The sequence below is a fragment of the Coloeus monedula genome (assembly GCF_965178545.1).
Source record: "Coloeus monedula genome assembly, chromosome: 11".
Taxonomy (NCBI): Eukaryota; Metazoa; Chordata; class Aves; order Passeriformes; family Corvidae; genus Coloeus; species Coloeus monedula.
Window position 1 is genome coordinate 4241259 of NC_138791.1, and position 19147 is coordinate 4260405.

The 19147-nt window shown below is 39.7% G+C and overlaps 1 protein-coding gene across 1 annotated transcript in view; it reads right to left on the reverse strand.

Annotated features, from left to right (window-relative positions):
- DOCK3 (dedicator of cytokinesis 3) overlaps positions 1-19147 on the reverse strand; it is a 184509-nt gene that overhangs the window by 142400 nt on the left and 22962 nt on the right. Inside the window, exons 3-5 of the mRNA XM_082288519.1 lie at positions 14468-14508; positions 12574-12629; positions 10313-10409 (exon numbers count right to left, since the gene is read on the reverse strand). Coding sequence (XP_082144645.1) covers positions 10313-10409; positions 12574-12629; positions 14468-14508 — 194 coding nt within the window. The remainder of the gene's footprint in view (positions 1-10312; positions 10410-12573; positions 12630-14467; positions 14509-19147) is intronic.

Genomic DNA, 19147 nt, shown 5'->3' on the forward strand with positions numbered 1-19147 from the left:
GAGTTGATGTTGCAGCAACACAAACTACAGACCACATCCACAGGAAGCCACTGATACAAAGAGCTACACGCATATTATCAGAAAATAATATAATCCTACATGTGATTTATGTTCTCCATTATTCCAGCGACAGTTTTTTCTGTAATATGTATTGGATCTCATCTACACACTCTGGGTCTTGACCTATTAGTGGCAGTGAGCACTGGCAATAAAAAGAAATGAGTATTTGTTTTATAAACTGTTGGGGTGCCCTAAATACATTTAATTCTTCATGTCACCTGATAGATTTTTTTTTTCCCCTCAAAGGCAGTGTGTTACTTTCAGGAATAAGTATGCAGTCAGAGAGTACCTTTCTCACTAACAGTACAGTGATAGCAGTGACAGCAACTAAATCAAACTTGAAATCAAACTTGGCAATCAGTATTCTTTTTATACTTAATCAACTTTTATGACTGAACCCAAAGCACAAGTATCTATGACCAACCAGCAAGCACAAGGCTCTACTCTAAATTTAAAATTAAACAAAACCACCTATGAAATTTACAGGAAGATGAACACAAAAATATGTGAGAAGCTGAGTTCCAGTACTCTCACAGAAATCTCTCCCAATTTCTTCATTTTTCTTTCTTTTTATTCCTTCTATTTTAAGCAATCCCTATGTGTAAAACACAACACGATTAACTTCTATTAAACAATAAGACTTTAGGAAACAGACAGAAGAATTTCTGAAAGAAGAACACATTTCTCCAAAGGCCATTAATCACTATTAGCTTAAAAATAACATGTTAACAACAACCAGTTAAGAAATTATGTGAGCAGTTTCCAAAGATACAATTTATATTAATTTCCCCTTTTTCATTCCAACAGTCACAAAAAACCCCCTGTGTTATGAGAAATCTGCTGAAAAAGAAAGTCAAGAACTCCACAAAATGTGGATAAACAACAACTGAAATTAGCCTCGCCTCCTCTGTCTGTGCTTTACAGTAGTTTTTGATTGCATGACCACATCCAGAACCTCTCTTTATTTCCACTGACCCAGGAACAGCCATTCAGATTTTCATTACCATTTGTGGCTCAATGTACAGTTCTTAGGGCTTAGTTCACTAAAAATTATTCAAACTTTACCATAAAGGTAGATATCTCCCATTCCTAATATTTCTACACAACAGTGAGCATCCAAGTGCTTCAAACCTACAATATTTCTATGGAAACATATGCAAGACTAGAGATGCATTACCTTGGTTTTACAGAGAGAATGAAGTACAAAACTGTGCACTAATTCTGTGTGGCTAAGTTGGGACATCTCCATAATATCAGCAGGGAAGCTGGAAGGCCACAACCCTCTCTGAGGGGAGCACTACAATCTCTTCTTCTGAAGAGTGGCTCTCGCTCTTTCTGGAAGTCTCACTCAGTTCACTGGAAAGCACTGGGACGTGCAAGGAATGGGGTTTACAACCTCATTACCATAAGGTGACCACAAACCTAAGGGTTATCAGAACCCTTAGGGATAAAGTAGACTGGACTGGGAACACTGGCATTTCCCTGGTTCTTGGATGTCTGCCTTTGCCACCCTGCTTCTACCTCTTGAACAGTTCTAATTTACCAATTATCCCTACATTACATCCAGTCATGTGGTTGGAAGTTGAAATAAGAAAGAAGAAACAGGTCTTTAATAATCTTAAATATTTTCATTTCACCGTAATACCTCATGTAAAATTAAGTGTCTATCCATTTGCCAGGTTTACTACTGAGTTTTTAAATTAAGATGCATTTTTATTCCTGTTTATCAACCATTGCCTCCTCTCCAGCCAAATGCAACAATGCAGAGTAATCAGATTTGGCAGCCCAAGTGCTGGCTGTCCACTGCAGCAGCCACAGTGTTTGTTCTCTGTCACTCCAGTCACAAGGATTTAGTCCACTGATCCATACAAAACTGATTTTTCTACCCCTCCCACCTGAAACTTTCTGCTACCCACTCCTCTTAGAAAACAAATATAGTTTTGTTACATGTACATATTTACAAATAATTATTAATCATTGCAATTGTTATATGCTAGTTGCCTTTTTCTCTCTCTGTCTTAAGGATAGAAACAACAGAAAGTGACATAAATCAGGGTAAGACTGAAGGACACTTCTTGATACCACATGGATCACAGTGCCATCCAGGCTGCCAAAAGGACAGATGTTCTTTGCTTTTCTACTGAAAAACAATTTCTGTTTTCTATGAAATTAAATCCAAACTATCTTTTTACTTCCAATAAATACCCACTAGGGATGATCAGTCTTTTCCCTTGTAAGCTCTATCCATGCACAGCATCTTGCTCACTCCAAAAGGCCAGATTGCCAGTCCCCCTAGACCTTTTCCTCTCCTCTTAATTTTCTGCTCTTTAAAAACCAAACCAAAGTGCTGGCTTTTCTCAAAATACATCTTTGAAATACTAAACTCAAACCACACCACTACTTGCCTCTATTTCAAATGCAATTCTGTAACATCACCATACTTGGACCAGCTCAGGTGAATCTCTCCAGTACAAATGAAGAAACTCTCAAACTTCTGTTCAGTTTTCTGATTAAAACCTTCTTCCCTTGACTTGATGTAATTCAGTGTTCAGTGTATTTACAGTGCAAAAGAAACTGAAATCATCTGCAGGTCAGCCACTGGTTTCCCCTGAGTAAATTCTGTTTCCTTGTTGGTTTTCCCAGCTGGTCTTAAACCAGCATTCAGTAAAATCAAATTCCCATGTTTTAATATCACACAAGCACTTTACATGTGTACTGTAACACTGTTTGCAGCATGCACACTGGCTACTGCTCTAAGAAGCAAGAACTCTTTGTTAACTACAAACCAGCTAATACTTGAAAAATTGAATCTCAAAAACCCCCTCCAAATCCCCACACCATTTGCTATGAATGTCAGTATCAGTAATACAACTACTCTGTGTTACTTACCAAAATAAAAGAGCATATTATAACCTTCAGTATCAATGACTAAATAACATTTCCCTACAAAGCAAGAGATTATAAAATACCCTACATGTCATTTGTCACAGGAGGATTTGCAAAGGACACCACAAGGTGACTTACATTTAATTCTGTCTTTACTTTTTAAATCTATTAAAATCTATCCATCTCCATGGTAACTCAAAACATATATTCCTCCCACACAGTTTGATTGACGGTTTGCAGTTTTTGTTTTATAGTCAACCTTTTGTTTGTTTGAAAATACATAAAAACTGTCTAGTTGATCCTAACAGCATTAAATGATACCATAAATCTGTATGTGGCAGTAAATTAAAGGTACTGCATGTATGGCTCCTTGTTATACTGACATTTAAACCCAATAAACTGCCATAAAATCCTGTGGTCTTCAAAGCAAAGTAAATTTCAAATCATTTATAATATTTTTTCAGATTTTAATGGTGTAAGACTTGCTTACAAACTAATCTCATTTTACTCTCCTAAAAACGTACACCTACTTTAATTCCTTAAAGCTCAGAGTCTTCCACAAATCACTATGAGAGACTGACTATATAAAATTTATTAAAATTAAGGAAGGAAAAAATAATAATTGCGGGAACTTGTTATAACCTTAAAATATGAAGCACTTGAACTGAACTTCAGCAAGTTAGTGCTAAGGGGAGAAGGACTGAAATGGATTGCACTTTATAGCAGGAACCTAATAAATATTAAGTGTAATTTCTACAGGAGTCCTGCTCTTCCAAGGAAGAGATGTAGAGAGAGGTCATGACATCCACTAGAGACCTCCAAGAAACCATAGCTAATAAATTGATGCAAATTCAAGTCTCGATTTGACAAAGCACGAGAAGGGCTTCTACTCAACTTTCCAACACACCTAAGCAGCATAAAAGTCTCTGATTTTAACTACAAAACGTTCTAATTGTCTAAGATAATGAGCAGATATAAATCACACTGTGACACTTTTACATGGAGGTCTTTATTCTGGTCCCCACAATTCAAGAAAGGTGGGACAGACTGGAGCAGGTCCAGGGGAAGGGAGCAAAGATGTCCCAAGGGCTGGAGATCCTGCCCTGTGAGGAAAGACAAAAACAGCTGGGTCATTTCTCCCTGTGAATCTCCTCCCAGTACTGCAGTAGCAGCACAGCCTCCCAAAGAGGACGGAGGCCCTCTGTCCACAAGGAGACACAGGGAAAAGATTAAGGGGCAGTGGGTACAAGTTGCACCAGGAGAGTTTTCATCCCAACCTAAGAAAGAAATGCCTGACAGTAAGAACAACCATTCACTGGATTAGGACAGGGTGCCACTTCATCTCACATAGGATCCTTTTCTGACAAAAGGTTGGGCCAGATAATATTTCAAGGTCACTTCCAACCTGGGACATTCCATGATTTATCTCCAGCTTCCCCCTCCATGAGTAAACACACTGAATTATAAAAATATCCACCTTCAGCATACAATGCTGAAGTGTTCATCGTTCCGCATTCTCCAAATCATTCTGCACTCGCCCATCACAACCCAATCAAGAAAAATCTTCAAGTATTTTCTAGTAATCAAATAACAAATCTGCTAAAAGCCCCAAATTCAGTTGCTAAGCAATGAGATGATTTCTCAGTGCACTGTTCCCTCTGAGGAACTGAAAAACTGGAGCCCCTGGAAGTGGAAATATTTACTCTTAGTTTCCTTGATAAGCTGTGCAGCATTTAATGAGACTATCAGCTGCCCCAACCTCCTATCTGAATTCCTGGTCACTCCACGAAGATTCACCCTTCACTCCAAACACAGAAAGATATAAAAATATCCATAACACTGCTGAACACTATGATCCAGAGTCCTGTCTTCTAAACTGGTAACTCTGAGTTTCTCTGTTAGTGTCAACTGAGGCCAGACAAGCTGTTCAGATCCTTTTAAAATGTCTCTTTCACAAACCTGAACAATCACCCTAAAGGAATTTTCTATTTGCAGGTAACCTTGAAAACGACATGAAAATGAGAAAGAGGAAAGAAGGCCATGTATACAAGCAATACTGTTTCTGTACCTCTGTCTTTGTACAAATACCTCATCTTTCCAGGAGTTTGCTTGCTCAGAATTTAAGAATGTATTTAATATGCTCAGCCTCAACTTGAAGAAATTCTGTTCGTTGAAGGGAGACCTTCTGATGCAGATCTCAGATGCAGCACATCCATTTTAGGTCGTCACTTTTTTTTCTGTCTACATATTTCAGAAAATCCACCAGCAATTCCACGTTTTATCAGATTTGGAGCAAAGCACATCTCACTGAATAAAAATGTCTCACAGAACACTCCCCATAAGAGTAAACTACCTTAGTGATTCAGTGAATGGCATTTTTCAAGATGAGTTTTAACTAGTGCATCAATTTTAAGGACACCCAAAACCACCCAAATCACATAGCTGCAATTGCACCAAGTCCTGCTACCCACTCTGTTCCTTAATAGGATCCCTCAGGAAATTTAGAAGGAGCCAATGGGAAATTGGTTGCACGCTGAGCTGGCAAAAATTCCATCTATTCCCAACACCATTAGGTCTTACTCCTGAAACTAGACAAGTCACCCCACACATCCCCCGCTCCCCTTTGCATAAAAGTAGAAAATTAACATTATTGATCTGACCAAATTCTAAATTGGGCAATTATGTTTGGTCTCTCCACAGTCATCTGCTCTCTCAACAGAAATAGTCCTCGCATCACATCTCAGACTCTGAGGAATTTTTTTTACAGTTAAAATAGCTACTGTGCACCAACAGTGAGTTTCAGTGATCTCCTTAGCTGACTTAACAACTCACAGGAGTCTTGTTTGACCTAATTAACAAAAGCTTACAGAGAACTTGCAGATCCTTTATTTAGAAGAAGTATAAAAATAACAAATCTTACCAACACATACAGGGTAAGAGATAAAGTTAACAACCTCACTGGTATCATTTTGCTGTCTCAACAGAAGTCAGTACAGTGGTGTGGACAACTATCCAAGAGCAGCACACACCCATTTCACTGGAACAAATGCAATTTTGCATCTTTATTCACCTCTGTGCCTAAACAAGTCTCCCCAAGGTTTGTTCTTGCTTTGCTCTCTCTTCCTTGTCCCTTTGGAGTAGGCACAAGAATAGGCTCAGCTGCTTATAGTGGTACATTAATAATCTCACTTTTCCTTTCTCCTCCACTCCAAATTAAGTACAGGACTGGGGAAGGGAATCACTGGCATATTCTGCTTATTGCCTTTGCAATACTGGGAAACAATAAGTAAAACCCTCTTCTAAATTTCTTAGGCTTCCACAAAGGACATAGTTGTGCTCAAATGAATCTAAAGAATAACACAGTATTAGAGGCAGGCAAAACAACACCACGAGATACTGGGTCTGTGCACCTACTGACAGTACTCAAACACATAGATGTGTCTACACAGACTCACAAACACACACACACATCTGGCCAGCTGTGGTTATCAGTAACCCTACCCACATTATCAGCAACTCCAGTGGCTACATAGCACAGATTTTAAGCACTGAGATCCACACTCACACTGTGAACTCCCTCCTAATATTTTTTACAGTGGCAGTGAAAGTAGGAAAACCCAAACCAAGTAGGTCAAATAGAACAGTGGCTTTTTTTGCCAGAAAGTAGCTACAAAATCTCATTGTTTCAGTGCTCATCTTAGAAGCCTGGATACAGGATACAGCCTGGATACAGACAGATCAGAAGGCAAAGAACTCTTTCTATTTTCCAGTGTCATGACAGATTACATATTCAAACGGGAATATGTGCTCTTTCCACAGAATCACGGAGTGGTTTGGGTTGGAAGGGACCTTAAAGATCATCCAGTGCCACCCCCTGCCACATCTTTCCCTGTCCCAGGTTGCTCCAAGCCCCATCCAACCTGGCCTTGGACATTCCCAGGGATGGGGAAGCCACAGCTTCTCTGGGAAACCTGTGCCAGGGCCTCACCACCCTCACAGTACAATTCTTCTGTCCTGTACCTAGTGTGAATCTCCCCTCTTCATTTAAAACCATTACCCCTTGTCCTATCATTATGGGCCCTGCTAAAAAGTCTGTCCCCAGAACCATAAAAGTCGTATCATCTTTACTCCTTTATTAAATAATAAATATTTAAGTTCTCTTCCTGATTACTCAATTATTTAAAAAAAAGATTAAAGTAGGCATAGAATTATTAACAAGGTTATCATTATTGCTAAATATCCCACCCAATATAAATAACTGATTCTCATAGCTTCCATCCCAGTATTATTTATATCACTTTCCAATTGGAGAAAAACCCCTGGCATTTTCAAAAACCTTGCTGTTTAGTCAGCATTTAAAGAGTTATATGATCAGAATCCAACTACTCAGTGCATAATTTGTTACCACAGTAAAGCAAAGAACACAAAGAACTCAGAGCATAATTTGTTATCACAGTAGAGCAAAAAACATATCATACATCTTTCTATTTCAAATTCATTTCAGGCACAGCCCTTTCTCTGTGAACTCATTACGGACAAATGCCATTTTCTCCTCAGACTAACACTTGGCTTTCACCTTGATAGCAAATATTACAAGAATATCACAGCCCTCTGTAATGCAATGATCTCAGGCTAATCTTTCTATTAATATATATTTCTCAGACATCTAAACTAAAATTGCTGCACAACTCCTGTAACTCAAACCCATTCAGGTTCCCCATGCACAGTTTATTCCCAGTACTAGCATGGACTGTCTGTGGTCAGAAGGAAACGAGGAAGATTCCCAATATTTTACACCAACTAATTTTCTTCAACTGTCTCAAAGCCATGCTTTACTTCACCCTTCCATTTCTCACTGTTCTCCTCCCTCCAATTTTCTGTCAGCAAAGCTTTCTTATCTTGGAACAACATAACATCCCTCTCCAGGCAGTGTTTTAATCACTGCAGGCTTCCTGGGTATTACATCCCAGCTCCTATTGTTTAACTGAGAGCCAAATCCAAACCTTACAATGTACCTCAGCAATACTACTGAGGTAATTGCTGGGAATTTTTAATTGAATCGAACTCGGTCTTTCAAACCATAATCCAGGTAGGGAGTTCACCAAAAAGCATGAGATGAACATTTGAGCCTATTTGGAGATGTTCAGAGAGGCTGCCCACGTTGTTTGGCAGCGGTCCCAGGGCAGCCCAACTGACCAGTGAGGGGCCCTTTGCAGGCACTGACCTACTCAGTGTCTGTGCAACAACCAGCACTTGAATTTCCCCTATAGCAAGAAATTCTTCTACAAAGCTGACTAGGCACAGCAGCATGATAAATAACATTAATTACATTTCTTAGATGATTCTTATTACAGTTTGGGAATAATAAAAATTTCTGCTGGTGCTGATCCAACAACAAGCAAGGATTTCCATTTAGTCTGTCAATAAGATATGTCCTTACATAACTTCCAGCCTGAACACCAAGGATAAAAATCTCATCCCAGCTCTGCCACAGGCACCTTGGTGCATTTCCTCAGGCTTCCATTGTACAGCCCACAGATGGGACAAATGTCTGTTACCCATTTAACAGTGGTGTAAACAGCTCATCTGTCAGAAAGGCTGTGGTACTGTATCAGTGGCCTGAAGAGAAGAAATCACTGAAGGTGCTCAAACATTGGCAGCTTGGCCCAGGAAAGCTGGGGAGTCTCCATTCAGAAGGAACTCAAAACCTGGCTGGTGCAGTCCTGTCAGCCTGGTCTTGCTGACCCTACTTGAGAAAGCAGTTATGATCTCAAGAAATCCCTTCAAATCTAAACAACTCTGTGATTGTTTCTATATTAGAATTTTTATTTTTTTTAGTTTTGGGGGGAAAAAACCCCACAACACAAAACAATGTATTTTCTACTCAGAAGCTCTGCCAATTTCTTCGTCAGGGAGCAGATGCCTCCTTCCAAAGTTCTATGAGAACAGCAAATTCTTTCCCCTGTTATTTAAAATACAATAATGTTTTGTGCAATGTGATAAGAAATATAATGAGCTACAGTAGAAAGCAGTCCCAGAAAGAAAAATCACTAAATGAAAGTTTATAGCTAGAGCTTTCTCTCTCCTTCCCCTCAAGGAACTGGTGTTAACAATAAAAGAGAAATACTTTAGTAGAAAGGAAGTTTCACTCATTTGTAGGTAAAATGATTCCCCTTTTTCCAATTTAATACCATTGCCAATATTACTGTTGTCATCTTCAGCTGACACTGGGGAGAGGGGGAGAAAAAAAAATCTTACAGGAAGAGAACAGAAAAGATCACTTTATTTCCATACACCAGAGAGGTAAGTAGGTGCAATGGAAAAAGGAGGAGTATTAGGTGGAAAGAGTGTATAAAACACGGTCTGTACCATGTTCCCTGCCCCTCCTCCATTAGATCAGATGCTCCTTTCCAAGAAAACACCTCCAGGGACACATGACCACATAGAAGAACTGGGACCAACAGAAGTAAAACTAATTTCATAAGAGTTGCTTGCTTTTTGAAGGAAGTACAGAACACAGGTGGTTAATGCTGGAGATGCACTAGACTCAATCCACTGCATCTTTCCTGGGTTTGTTTCCTAGATATGTAACTGCTGCTACTGCAGGTTTAAATGAGGAAACAAAGCTGCTGCAGCTCTATGTAGAGGTTTTCTCTAAAGGAAGGAGAGAAAGGAAATGCAGGCTTAGACCATCTACTGTTCTTGATCCTAATCCTACAGTTAAGGCTTGCAATTACTAAGCTAAAAAAGAGAAAATAAAAACCAGGAAAAAATACCTTCAAATGTTCAAGTTTTTTATCTGCTGTGTCATGGGCTTTGGCTATTAAAATGTAAGAAAAGAAGAGGGATGAAAGCAGAAGTAGGAGACATTATGTGGCAGCAACAGAAAATTATATATATAAAAAAAAGTACATAAAACTCGACACACTTATCCTAGTGTTTATTTCTAATTTATGAAGGAACAACTGTACAAAACTTCCCATAGTTTGAGTTCTTCTCCTTTCAGACTCTAGACACTAAAACTAGAACTTACAAACTGTGCTGAATAATTCTTTGAAGTCTTTGATGGGACTTACAGAAGTCTTCTATTATTTCTTACATATTTAATAGCACTTTAAAATTGTTGCCCTTTTTTTATAACTGTGAAGCTTTCAGATCTGAAGGTAGAATTTCAGAACTGCTGAAATTTCCAATGTAGCCCATGTGACTCTCACATGATCCACGATTCTGCAGTTAGGGAACTCCCATTAAATACAAGGAATCCAAAAATTCTGATATTGATTCTGATGGGTTTTGAATGGACAAAGGCAGGCAACATTTCTCCCAGTGTATCTGAGATGTGCAGGGACAGGAGCACTGCTCTTACCACATACAGCTGTTTCCAGAGCACGGCCCATTCCTGCAGCGTCGCTGTGACTTCAGTCACCACAGAATCTTCAAGAGGAACAACTGTTTCGTATTGCCTACAGAAAAAGAGGGGGGGAAAATTAGGAAATGTACCCTGGAAAAGGCAGAAAAAGAAATGTGACAGCACAGTAATTTGTAAATTTCTAGAACTTGATTTTGTTCAACATAAGAAGAATATCTTAAGAGGATCATTTCGTCTGTTGTAAGACTGAAGCAACTCCAGAGTCATAGCAATGGTTCCTCCATTATATTCCACAAATTAAGCTTATGTGAAGCATTTCCTTGCTACCTGTTCAAAATATATAATTTCATTCTAATCAAGGTCAATGAAAAGTTTTCATTACTACAGCATGTTAAATAAAGTAGGTAAAATAACAGCAATAATGATAACCTTTGCCTGTATCAAAACTACCCAAAATACCTGCTACCTACTAATCTGTCCTATCCAGAAGGCTTTTTCAACATAGCAGATGAAATCTGAGGGACTATCCTCCAATTCAAAGAATAAGACTTGTTCCTTTATGGTAAAGATTTTCCAAAACCATTAAAGGAGAACCACAAGAGTGGTTTGGATGGAAGGAACTTCAAAGCTCATTGCATTGCACCCCCTGCCATGGGCAGGCACACCTTCCACTACACCAGGTTGTTCCAAACCCCATCCAACCTGGCCTTGGACACTCCCAGGGATGGGGCAGCCACAGCTTCTCTGGGCAAACTGTGTCAAGGCTTCACTACCCACAGCATAACCTATGTCTTCCTTAAATATAAATCCATCACCCCTTGTCTGATTCCTAGAGACCCTGCCAAAAGGTCTGTCCCCATCATCTTACAAGCCCCCTTTAGATACTGAAAGGCTAAACCAGGTCTGTCCAGAGCTTTCTCTCCTCTCCAGGCTGAGCAACCCCACCTCTCCCAGCCTGTCCTCACATGGGGGATGTTCCAGCCCTGAGTCCCTGTATGTCCCTAGGGATGTGTGGGGAGGGCAGGGAGCCGGTGGCTGTGTGGTGTTCAGCTCCCTGCCAGGTTAAACACATGCTCTGTTATTTCACAAGTGTTTATAATGGCACTTGGAATATATTCTGAAACAGAATGAAATAACCAGGACCCTCTGGTTCAGAACTGCATTGCATTCTGTTGTATCAATTGGTATATGTGCCTTGCTACTTTTAAACAGTGTATCAGCTTTCCTAATAAGTACCTGAACTGGTTGCCCTTCACAAACTCTAAACATCAAGTAGTAATTAACTACACATCCCAGGGAACGTTCCTTCCCCTAAGGAAGTGGATAACATTAGGAGTGGTTATCCTGTGCAATATATATCATTTTATTACACCCCAAAATTATGAAGCATTAGTATTACAGCTGTCCTTACAACCTTTACTGAGGCCCTTTGGGAGCAAACATAAAATTCAAGACTATCAGAAGTCACCTGTTTTTCTGCAGGTACTTCACTAAGTGCCATTTAATAAGTTTTATCTTCCACATTTAATTTGTTGCCTCAGGTCACTGTCTGAAACACAGCACTTATAAAGGCTGCTGTGGGGAGATTTATCTCGAATATGCAAGTAAAAGCAGCAGTGAAAACACGAGATATTGATTTCAGGAGTCTCAGTCAATCTCACAGGAAACTTTGCAGGTTCCAGAGCCCCCACTCAGTAACTTCTCTGCCATGACATTGCCACCAGTGTTGTTATTCACATGAACTGAAATAAACCCACTGCCAGCAACAGATGAGCTGCAAAGATGGAGAAAGGCAGAAGTTTTCAGCAGTGCACTTCAGTCACTCTTTGGGTGAGGTGGGGAGGGTTGGATCCTTTTGAAAAGGCTCAAGATAACACAACTACCTGCCAGCTGTGACTCTGAAAATCTATAGATAAATCAGATGGGCTGTCTACTGACTGGTGCTTCCATAACAAACTGGAAAATATAGGATTTTGCGAGTGAGAGAACATGCAGAAATGGAAGAATGTAAGTAGAGTTCTTTAGATACCTCTGAAGTTACAATTTTATGAGCCAAAGCAAACAAAAGTAACCATCAGACCTGACTCTTGCTATATTAAAAACAAACAATTTTGTAGAATTTCATGTACTTTTCACACCCTCATACACAAAAAAAGATACAATGAACTAAAATGTCTCTAAGTTTCAATAATTACTTCTTTGTTTCCCTTCTAAACAAGAAGCACAGTAGCTTCTTAGAAAGAAGGAAAAATACTCACCCTCTGTTACTGACAATTGCCTTCTTCAAGTGAATATAATTTGCAGGAAAAATCCCCTGCAAGAGAAAAAATTCTGCACGTTAGAAAAATACATTTGCAGTTTTTAGCATTGGTAACCTAAACCACAATAAATAACTGCCAATATATCTATTAAAAAACCCCCAAACAACCGCTGTGGCAAAGCTGCCAGTCCAAACTCAACATTCTAGTTAGTAACAATTGACTGGTTTAGTCTGTCTTAGACCAGGACGCCGCACTGGACCAAAGCTCCACTGGGAGGATCAGAAAAGTGGCTCTTTTACAGTTTGCAGCACAGCACCAGCAGCTCCCAGAGCAGGCCTGTGTTGGGATGCTGCATTAGGGGTGACACAGAGGTTTAAAACAACAAATTATACAAAAATAAAAGCCCACCATCAAATTTGCATTGAGCCCCCATGGACAGAAGTGTTCTATTACTTGCATACCCTGGAGCTATCAGTTTTCCTCCCTCTTTCCAAGGAAAAGCTGTCCAAACCCACTTGGGATACCTCTGGTTATCTGCCTTTTGCTGTTCCCATGGGGGCTGGACTCTGACCTTGCCTGTGCCAGTGTGCTCTTGTGTGTTGAGACTTGGGGAAAAGAGGTAATTTAATCCAACCTTTTCCTAGTGTCCCACATTCTCTGTAAAGCACACAGCCCTGAATCCTCACAGCAAAGTCTGTCAGTGTGTAAGAACAGCAATCTGCACTTCAGTGGGAAACACGGGAGCAGCACTGGAAATCTTTGGATTAAAAACCACCTGGCAGCCTCTGACAAAAATGTCAGCAATCAAGTGTGGGCTTTCAATTTTTGAGCTTTAAAACCATGCAATTTAGGAAGAAAAATTTGGGGGGCGGGGGGGAGGGTGGCATTTGAAAGGAATAGTAAAGAGGGTGCCAAATGCTAAGGAAAATTCTTTCTTGTTCATAGGCAAGACTAAAATTATAGAAGGAAAAAAGCTGAATCTAAAAGGAATGGCTTCATCAGGAAAACAGTAAATGTGCTTGCTTTCAACAACATGAAAATCCAGAAAAGGAAGAAATGCTACTTCAGTTTCTTGTTTGGTTCACTTCCAGTTGATGCTGCTTATTTCTGGTATCTAAGAAACCAGGGAAGGTTTGAAGGGCTCTCCTATTGAAACTGAACATATACACAAGCAGAGGCACCAACACACACAATGACTGCAGACATTTCATTGAAAGAGTATTATTGTCATGACAATGTAATACAGGTAATATTACATTCCATAGTACAGGTAAACATGAGGGATCTGGTACTCTTCTCTCTTTAAATACAAGTAATATCTAAACCAACAGATAATGAAGTGAAGCTCATATAGAAGCACCTATTGGCGTGTTTAGATACCAACAGTTACAAAAACTTAGATGCACTCACAAAAACAAACATATCAGAACAGTCAAAAAAGTTCTCCAAGAGCAAAAATGATGGAAAAAAATGGAAAACGACCAAATACAAAGGTTAAACTGTAAGAATCTGACCCTCCCCAACATTTGACAAAACCCTCTTTCAACAGACTTTTTTGAAAGTTGTCTTAGATTAATAATTCAACTTATTAAATGTGTTCTTAAAAAATGCTGCATTAAAGCAATGCAGTATCACCCACCTATGCTTTTCTTAGGGGAGTAGGGTGGAGAGGATCAAACTGGATGAGATTTATAAATATTGAAAAAATTACATGTTACATGTCAGGAAGGTTTCTGATCCTTTGAGCGATTAATGAGTATCACTCAATTTTAAAAGAAATCCAATCCTCCCACAGGAAAGAAGTTAGAGAAGGAAAATGAAAAGTTTACTGGGTTGCAACAGCAAAATAGATTTAATCTCCCATTAGATTAACAAATGTATTCACGCTTACCTTGACACTGGGCTTCTTAATGGAAACACCTCTGTACCAACCTGAAACCAGATAAAACACATTATAATTTTTTGTGGCACTGCTGTCCTTACACAGAAACAAACTGACTACAGCCATGCAGTTACTGAGATAATCTAAAAAACCAGCTGTGCCTCACACAGATCAAATGTTTAAAAGAGTTTTTGTTAGGATTTTTTTATTATTATTATTTTTATTTTGCTTTGCAATGATGACAAACACTTAACAACCTGGAATGCTCTTGTTTCTTCCCACCAGGAATAAAAGCAGACTAGCTAGTTCCTGTACTAATAATCAGTAGTCACTGTGGCAAAGACACAATCAGCACTCAGGGAAGACTCTGCACTGCACACTTCTCTTCCAGGCTGGCACATGGGTCTTGTTGCAGTGTTTATCTTGACAAGATCTCCAGACTTCAGAAACCTGTAAAAGCCATGACCATACATTTCTAATGTGCTTTAAACAAACAGAAATTCTTTGCATGTGTCTGGTCTTACGTATGTCTGGGTAGAGAACAGGATTTAGGATCTAATTTACAAACCCCATTATTATTCTTGTACCCCCCATCAGGAAACAGCTCCAGACAGGACAATAAATGAGGAGTAAAACACAAAGCTGCTAAAGCTGCAAGTTAAACAAAAGAACCCAGTTCCTGCTGCCTTCCACAGGTGACAGCAATGTCACTGCAGGATTCAGCCAGGAATAAAGAGGATGAAAACCTCATCCAGCTGAAGAGTGGAAAAGGAGCACACTCTGGAGCTGGGCCTGGAACAGCCCCAGGAGCACAGGGGGTTGGTGGGTTCTCGGGAGGGGGCCTGACCATCCCAAATTCCTGGGCAAACTTGGCCAGGCCCAGCTCCAACCCAAGCTCAGCCTTCAAGTGTCATTACCAACTGCAGCCAGTGCCACACAGGCGCAGCCCACGCCTGCCAAAAGCCAACGCTTCCATTAAATCCACTTCCCATAAAAAGTCCTCCCATTTTCCCAGCAACTTCCTGCTTGCTGGTTTTTCCCTCCCTTATTCAAAATTAGCAAAACCTGCCAGTAACTGGCCATGGAGAATAAAGAAGAACAGAACCAAGTAACTGGGTATTTTGTCTCTCTTGGAAAAAGGACTTCAGATTTGGCTGAATTACGACAAGAGTCTCATTGAGAGGATCAGGGGGAAGAAGGCCTTGAATTTGTTTTAAAGACAGCCTAATAGTCTTGAATTTTTATTTTGTTTTACAAAGGGAATCTAAGTCAATATGAAATAAAATAACTGATGAATTCAGGACAATTGCAAACCTTAGTACAGAAAAAATAAAAACCCATCTTCTTCATTACACAAATTTCTCATGAAGATAGGACATAACACAAAGATTTGTTTTCCTATGAAATCACTGATTATATTAAAAAAAATACTGTTCTGAATACATTTTAGTTGATCAAACTTCAGAGCAATCATATTAATATAAATATACATGCACAAACAACACATACAGACCTTTAACATGAGTGTTTTCTAGAACTCCGCACAACTGTGCCCACACCTGCTTTTGAGCAACAGATGCTGCATATTTTTAAGGTCACAGAAAAAAATAAATGCGTTTATCCTGTGATTCACTGTTACTAATATTAAATACAGTCTGTACCTCAGAAATAACCAGACATTTAAGCTCTAAGACAAACAGAATGACAAACTTCTTGGGAAATGGGGAAAAGAGTGGTTTTATCCAAGTTTGTGAAGAGACCTGTAAAAGAACAAAACCCAGTAAAGGGTGTGGCCATTAATAATTTAGATCTGCAGGGTAGAGTAAATGAAACATTTCCGAAAACCTACCTCATTTCTGAGGTTTTTGTTCTTCATTCCAAAACAAATTTTCAAAGCTTACAAGCTCTGTGTTTACAGAGTTGTGAAAAACAGGCAGGGAAGGACCCTGAGAAACCACCCAGCTCATCCAAGCCACATCTCTAAATCTCTCCTCATATTTAGTCTGCTTTAAACAGCATCCAGTCATTTATTACCAGGGTTGAATAACTGCACTCCTTGTCTGTGGAAAATGATCCATACATCTGTGAAACCTAGATTCCAAGGTATTTCTCACCAAATTCCAAGGAAACTCTATTTCTGTTACTCCAAGCAGACCAGTTTGAAAATGGTGGTGTTGCACAGGCACCTTTTTAGAAGAAATTTCTTCCACAGATCAACATTGGCCAACAAAACTGCATGTAACACGCGAAAGTTTGGTATCACACTTGGAAATCCAGCATATTTATGTCAAGTGGAGATGAAATCCTCACTGGACAACCTATTTCAGTGGCTCAGACAACATACATGCACTTTAAAACCTTTCTTTGATGCTATTTGAATTATTGATGTTTTTCTTTTGGACATTATGGAAAACATTTTGTTGACTTGTCTCTTGTAGTTTCCTTCATATATTTGAAAAGTGGTTACATTTCCCTTTAATCCTATAAATTGTGCCCTCCAGACCTTAGTTTTTCTTTTATCTTTTTTTATTGTGGTATAATTTTTTTAAAGTCACCCCCTCTATATTTAGAGTTTCCTCCAACTCATGCAAGCAAGAGACACTCAAAGAGCTCAACAGAACCTGAAAGCCCTACACTGTAAAATGTACAACCCATTCTGTATCACAAAGTAAAAACTATGAGAAAATGTACAATGCTTTTTTTTTAAAGGCACAGTTAGAAAATTGCATCTGCATTACATTATTCCCTAGAATGAGCTAAACTGGCATTCTGGAATTAGTCTTAAACACATTAATATTGATGTAATTATTCACCTTAAAGAGAATCTGTTTTGGAGGATCTAATGACAATAGCCATCAAATCCAGGCAGGTGCTTCAGCTAATTGGGATCCCAACAAGCGCTCCCTGGTCAGACACAACAGTGACCAACACGTTTAGGTGTCACTATAGCAAATAATAACTGTTCATATTTCAGAGTTACAGTTTGCATTTAGTGACATATGGTCTTTAGAGGGTACTGACTTCACAGAAATGGTGAAGAAGATGTGATTTAAAATCAAGAAGCAGAAAGACGCAGCTATGAAGTGACAAGAATTCTGTGAATAAATTAATGTGAAACAATGATCATGCCTGCAATGAAGTTGGGAGGGGACATAGCTGGGATGGCAGGCCTGAATCAAAGGGATATTCCACACCATACACATCATTTGCTATAAGAAAACTAAAAATTAGTCTCAGAAGTGCCATTCTACAATTATCTGTACCTATGGAAATCTACAGTGGGGGAAACTTGATGCCACATTAGAGAATCTGCGAACTGTTGGATAAAGACTGAAAACCCATCTTTCCAAAAGTATGTCACACTCAGGAGTCCCAGCAATAGTGCAGCCCTAGTTAAACTGCAAAAGCAACTCTGAGGCAGTCCTGCACATCTCAATCTCTTCACTTCAGTGACTAGAAGAGCTACCAATGATTTTTGTTGATCTTTACGTGAAAGTGTCTTGAACAAAACAGGCTACGGTTTCTAAGAGCCCTCTCATAACCTTTTTCAGATTTCCACTTAATCCACAAGAGGTCTGTCACACGGAAAAAGCTCACCCCTTTAGAGGACTCAGTAACAGAGAAGCAAAAGGGTCCTAATTGAAAGATATTGATCTATGTTTCAGAAAAATAAAGTTCAAGTATCAGTGTTAAATAAAGACTCATGAGCTGCAGACTGTAGAAAAAGATAAATTCTGCTTATAATTTCTTGACAAACAAAACTCTGAAAATAAATTACATAAGTATTTATGGTAAATCCTAAAACTAAAGTTTGTTCTTAAATAAAGTACCGCCAGTAGAATCTGCTACAGGAACTCGAGCATTCTTTGTCCTACAAAAATAAATGTACTTGGCAGAAATGTGAGTAACCCTCAAACCTGAAGCAAAGCTGCTTTTTACATATACAAGTCAATAAACAATTGCTTTTACCTTGTAATCTGCATGTGAACTGCTGTGCAGAGCTAAAGGCACCCAAAGCAACCCAGGAGAGGGAGAGGAGCAGTGCTCAGCAAAAGCTTCCCGATGCCAAGAGCGCTCTGTCCTGGGCTCGCTGCTCCACGCATGCCAGGCAGGAGGAGCAGCAGATAAATGCCTGCACCACGTCAGGGAGCAGCCTTGGGCCAGCAGAGCCACAGGAATATGCTGATAATGCTGCCAGGGATGCCACGACAAAGGCAAAGAGAGATGGGATGTGTTGCATCGTGGCATCAGCCAGAGGGCTGTCAAGAAGCCACTCCTGTGCTCTGAAAGATGACTTTCAATAAGCGGACAGGATCCACCGCAGCAGAGGTGTGGGTCCAAGAGGCTTCCCTTCCATGGGCACATTCCACAAAAGGCAAAGAGGGGAAAAAAGAGGATGAAAAGGCGGGAAAAAGCAAACAGGAAAAGGGGTATCTCACTGGAGACATCTTCCTCAGGCCAAACACAAATTGCTGGGACAGAGTCACTTTGGCCCAGGCAGCCACAGGACAGCTTCCGACTCAGATGGGAGGAAACCTGCAGGGCTCCCACAGCACTGACAGCCTGGAGTGGGATTCCTCCCTCAACTGTATGGCACAGCTTGGCAGCATGGCAAAGGCATCACTTCTCAAGCACATTGAATTCATCAAGAATTTAAAAAAAACCTAACTGCAAGTTATATCTGCTCCT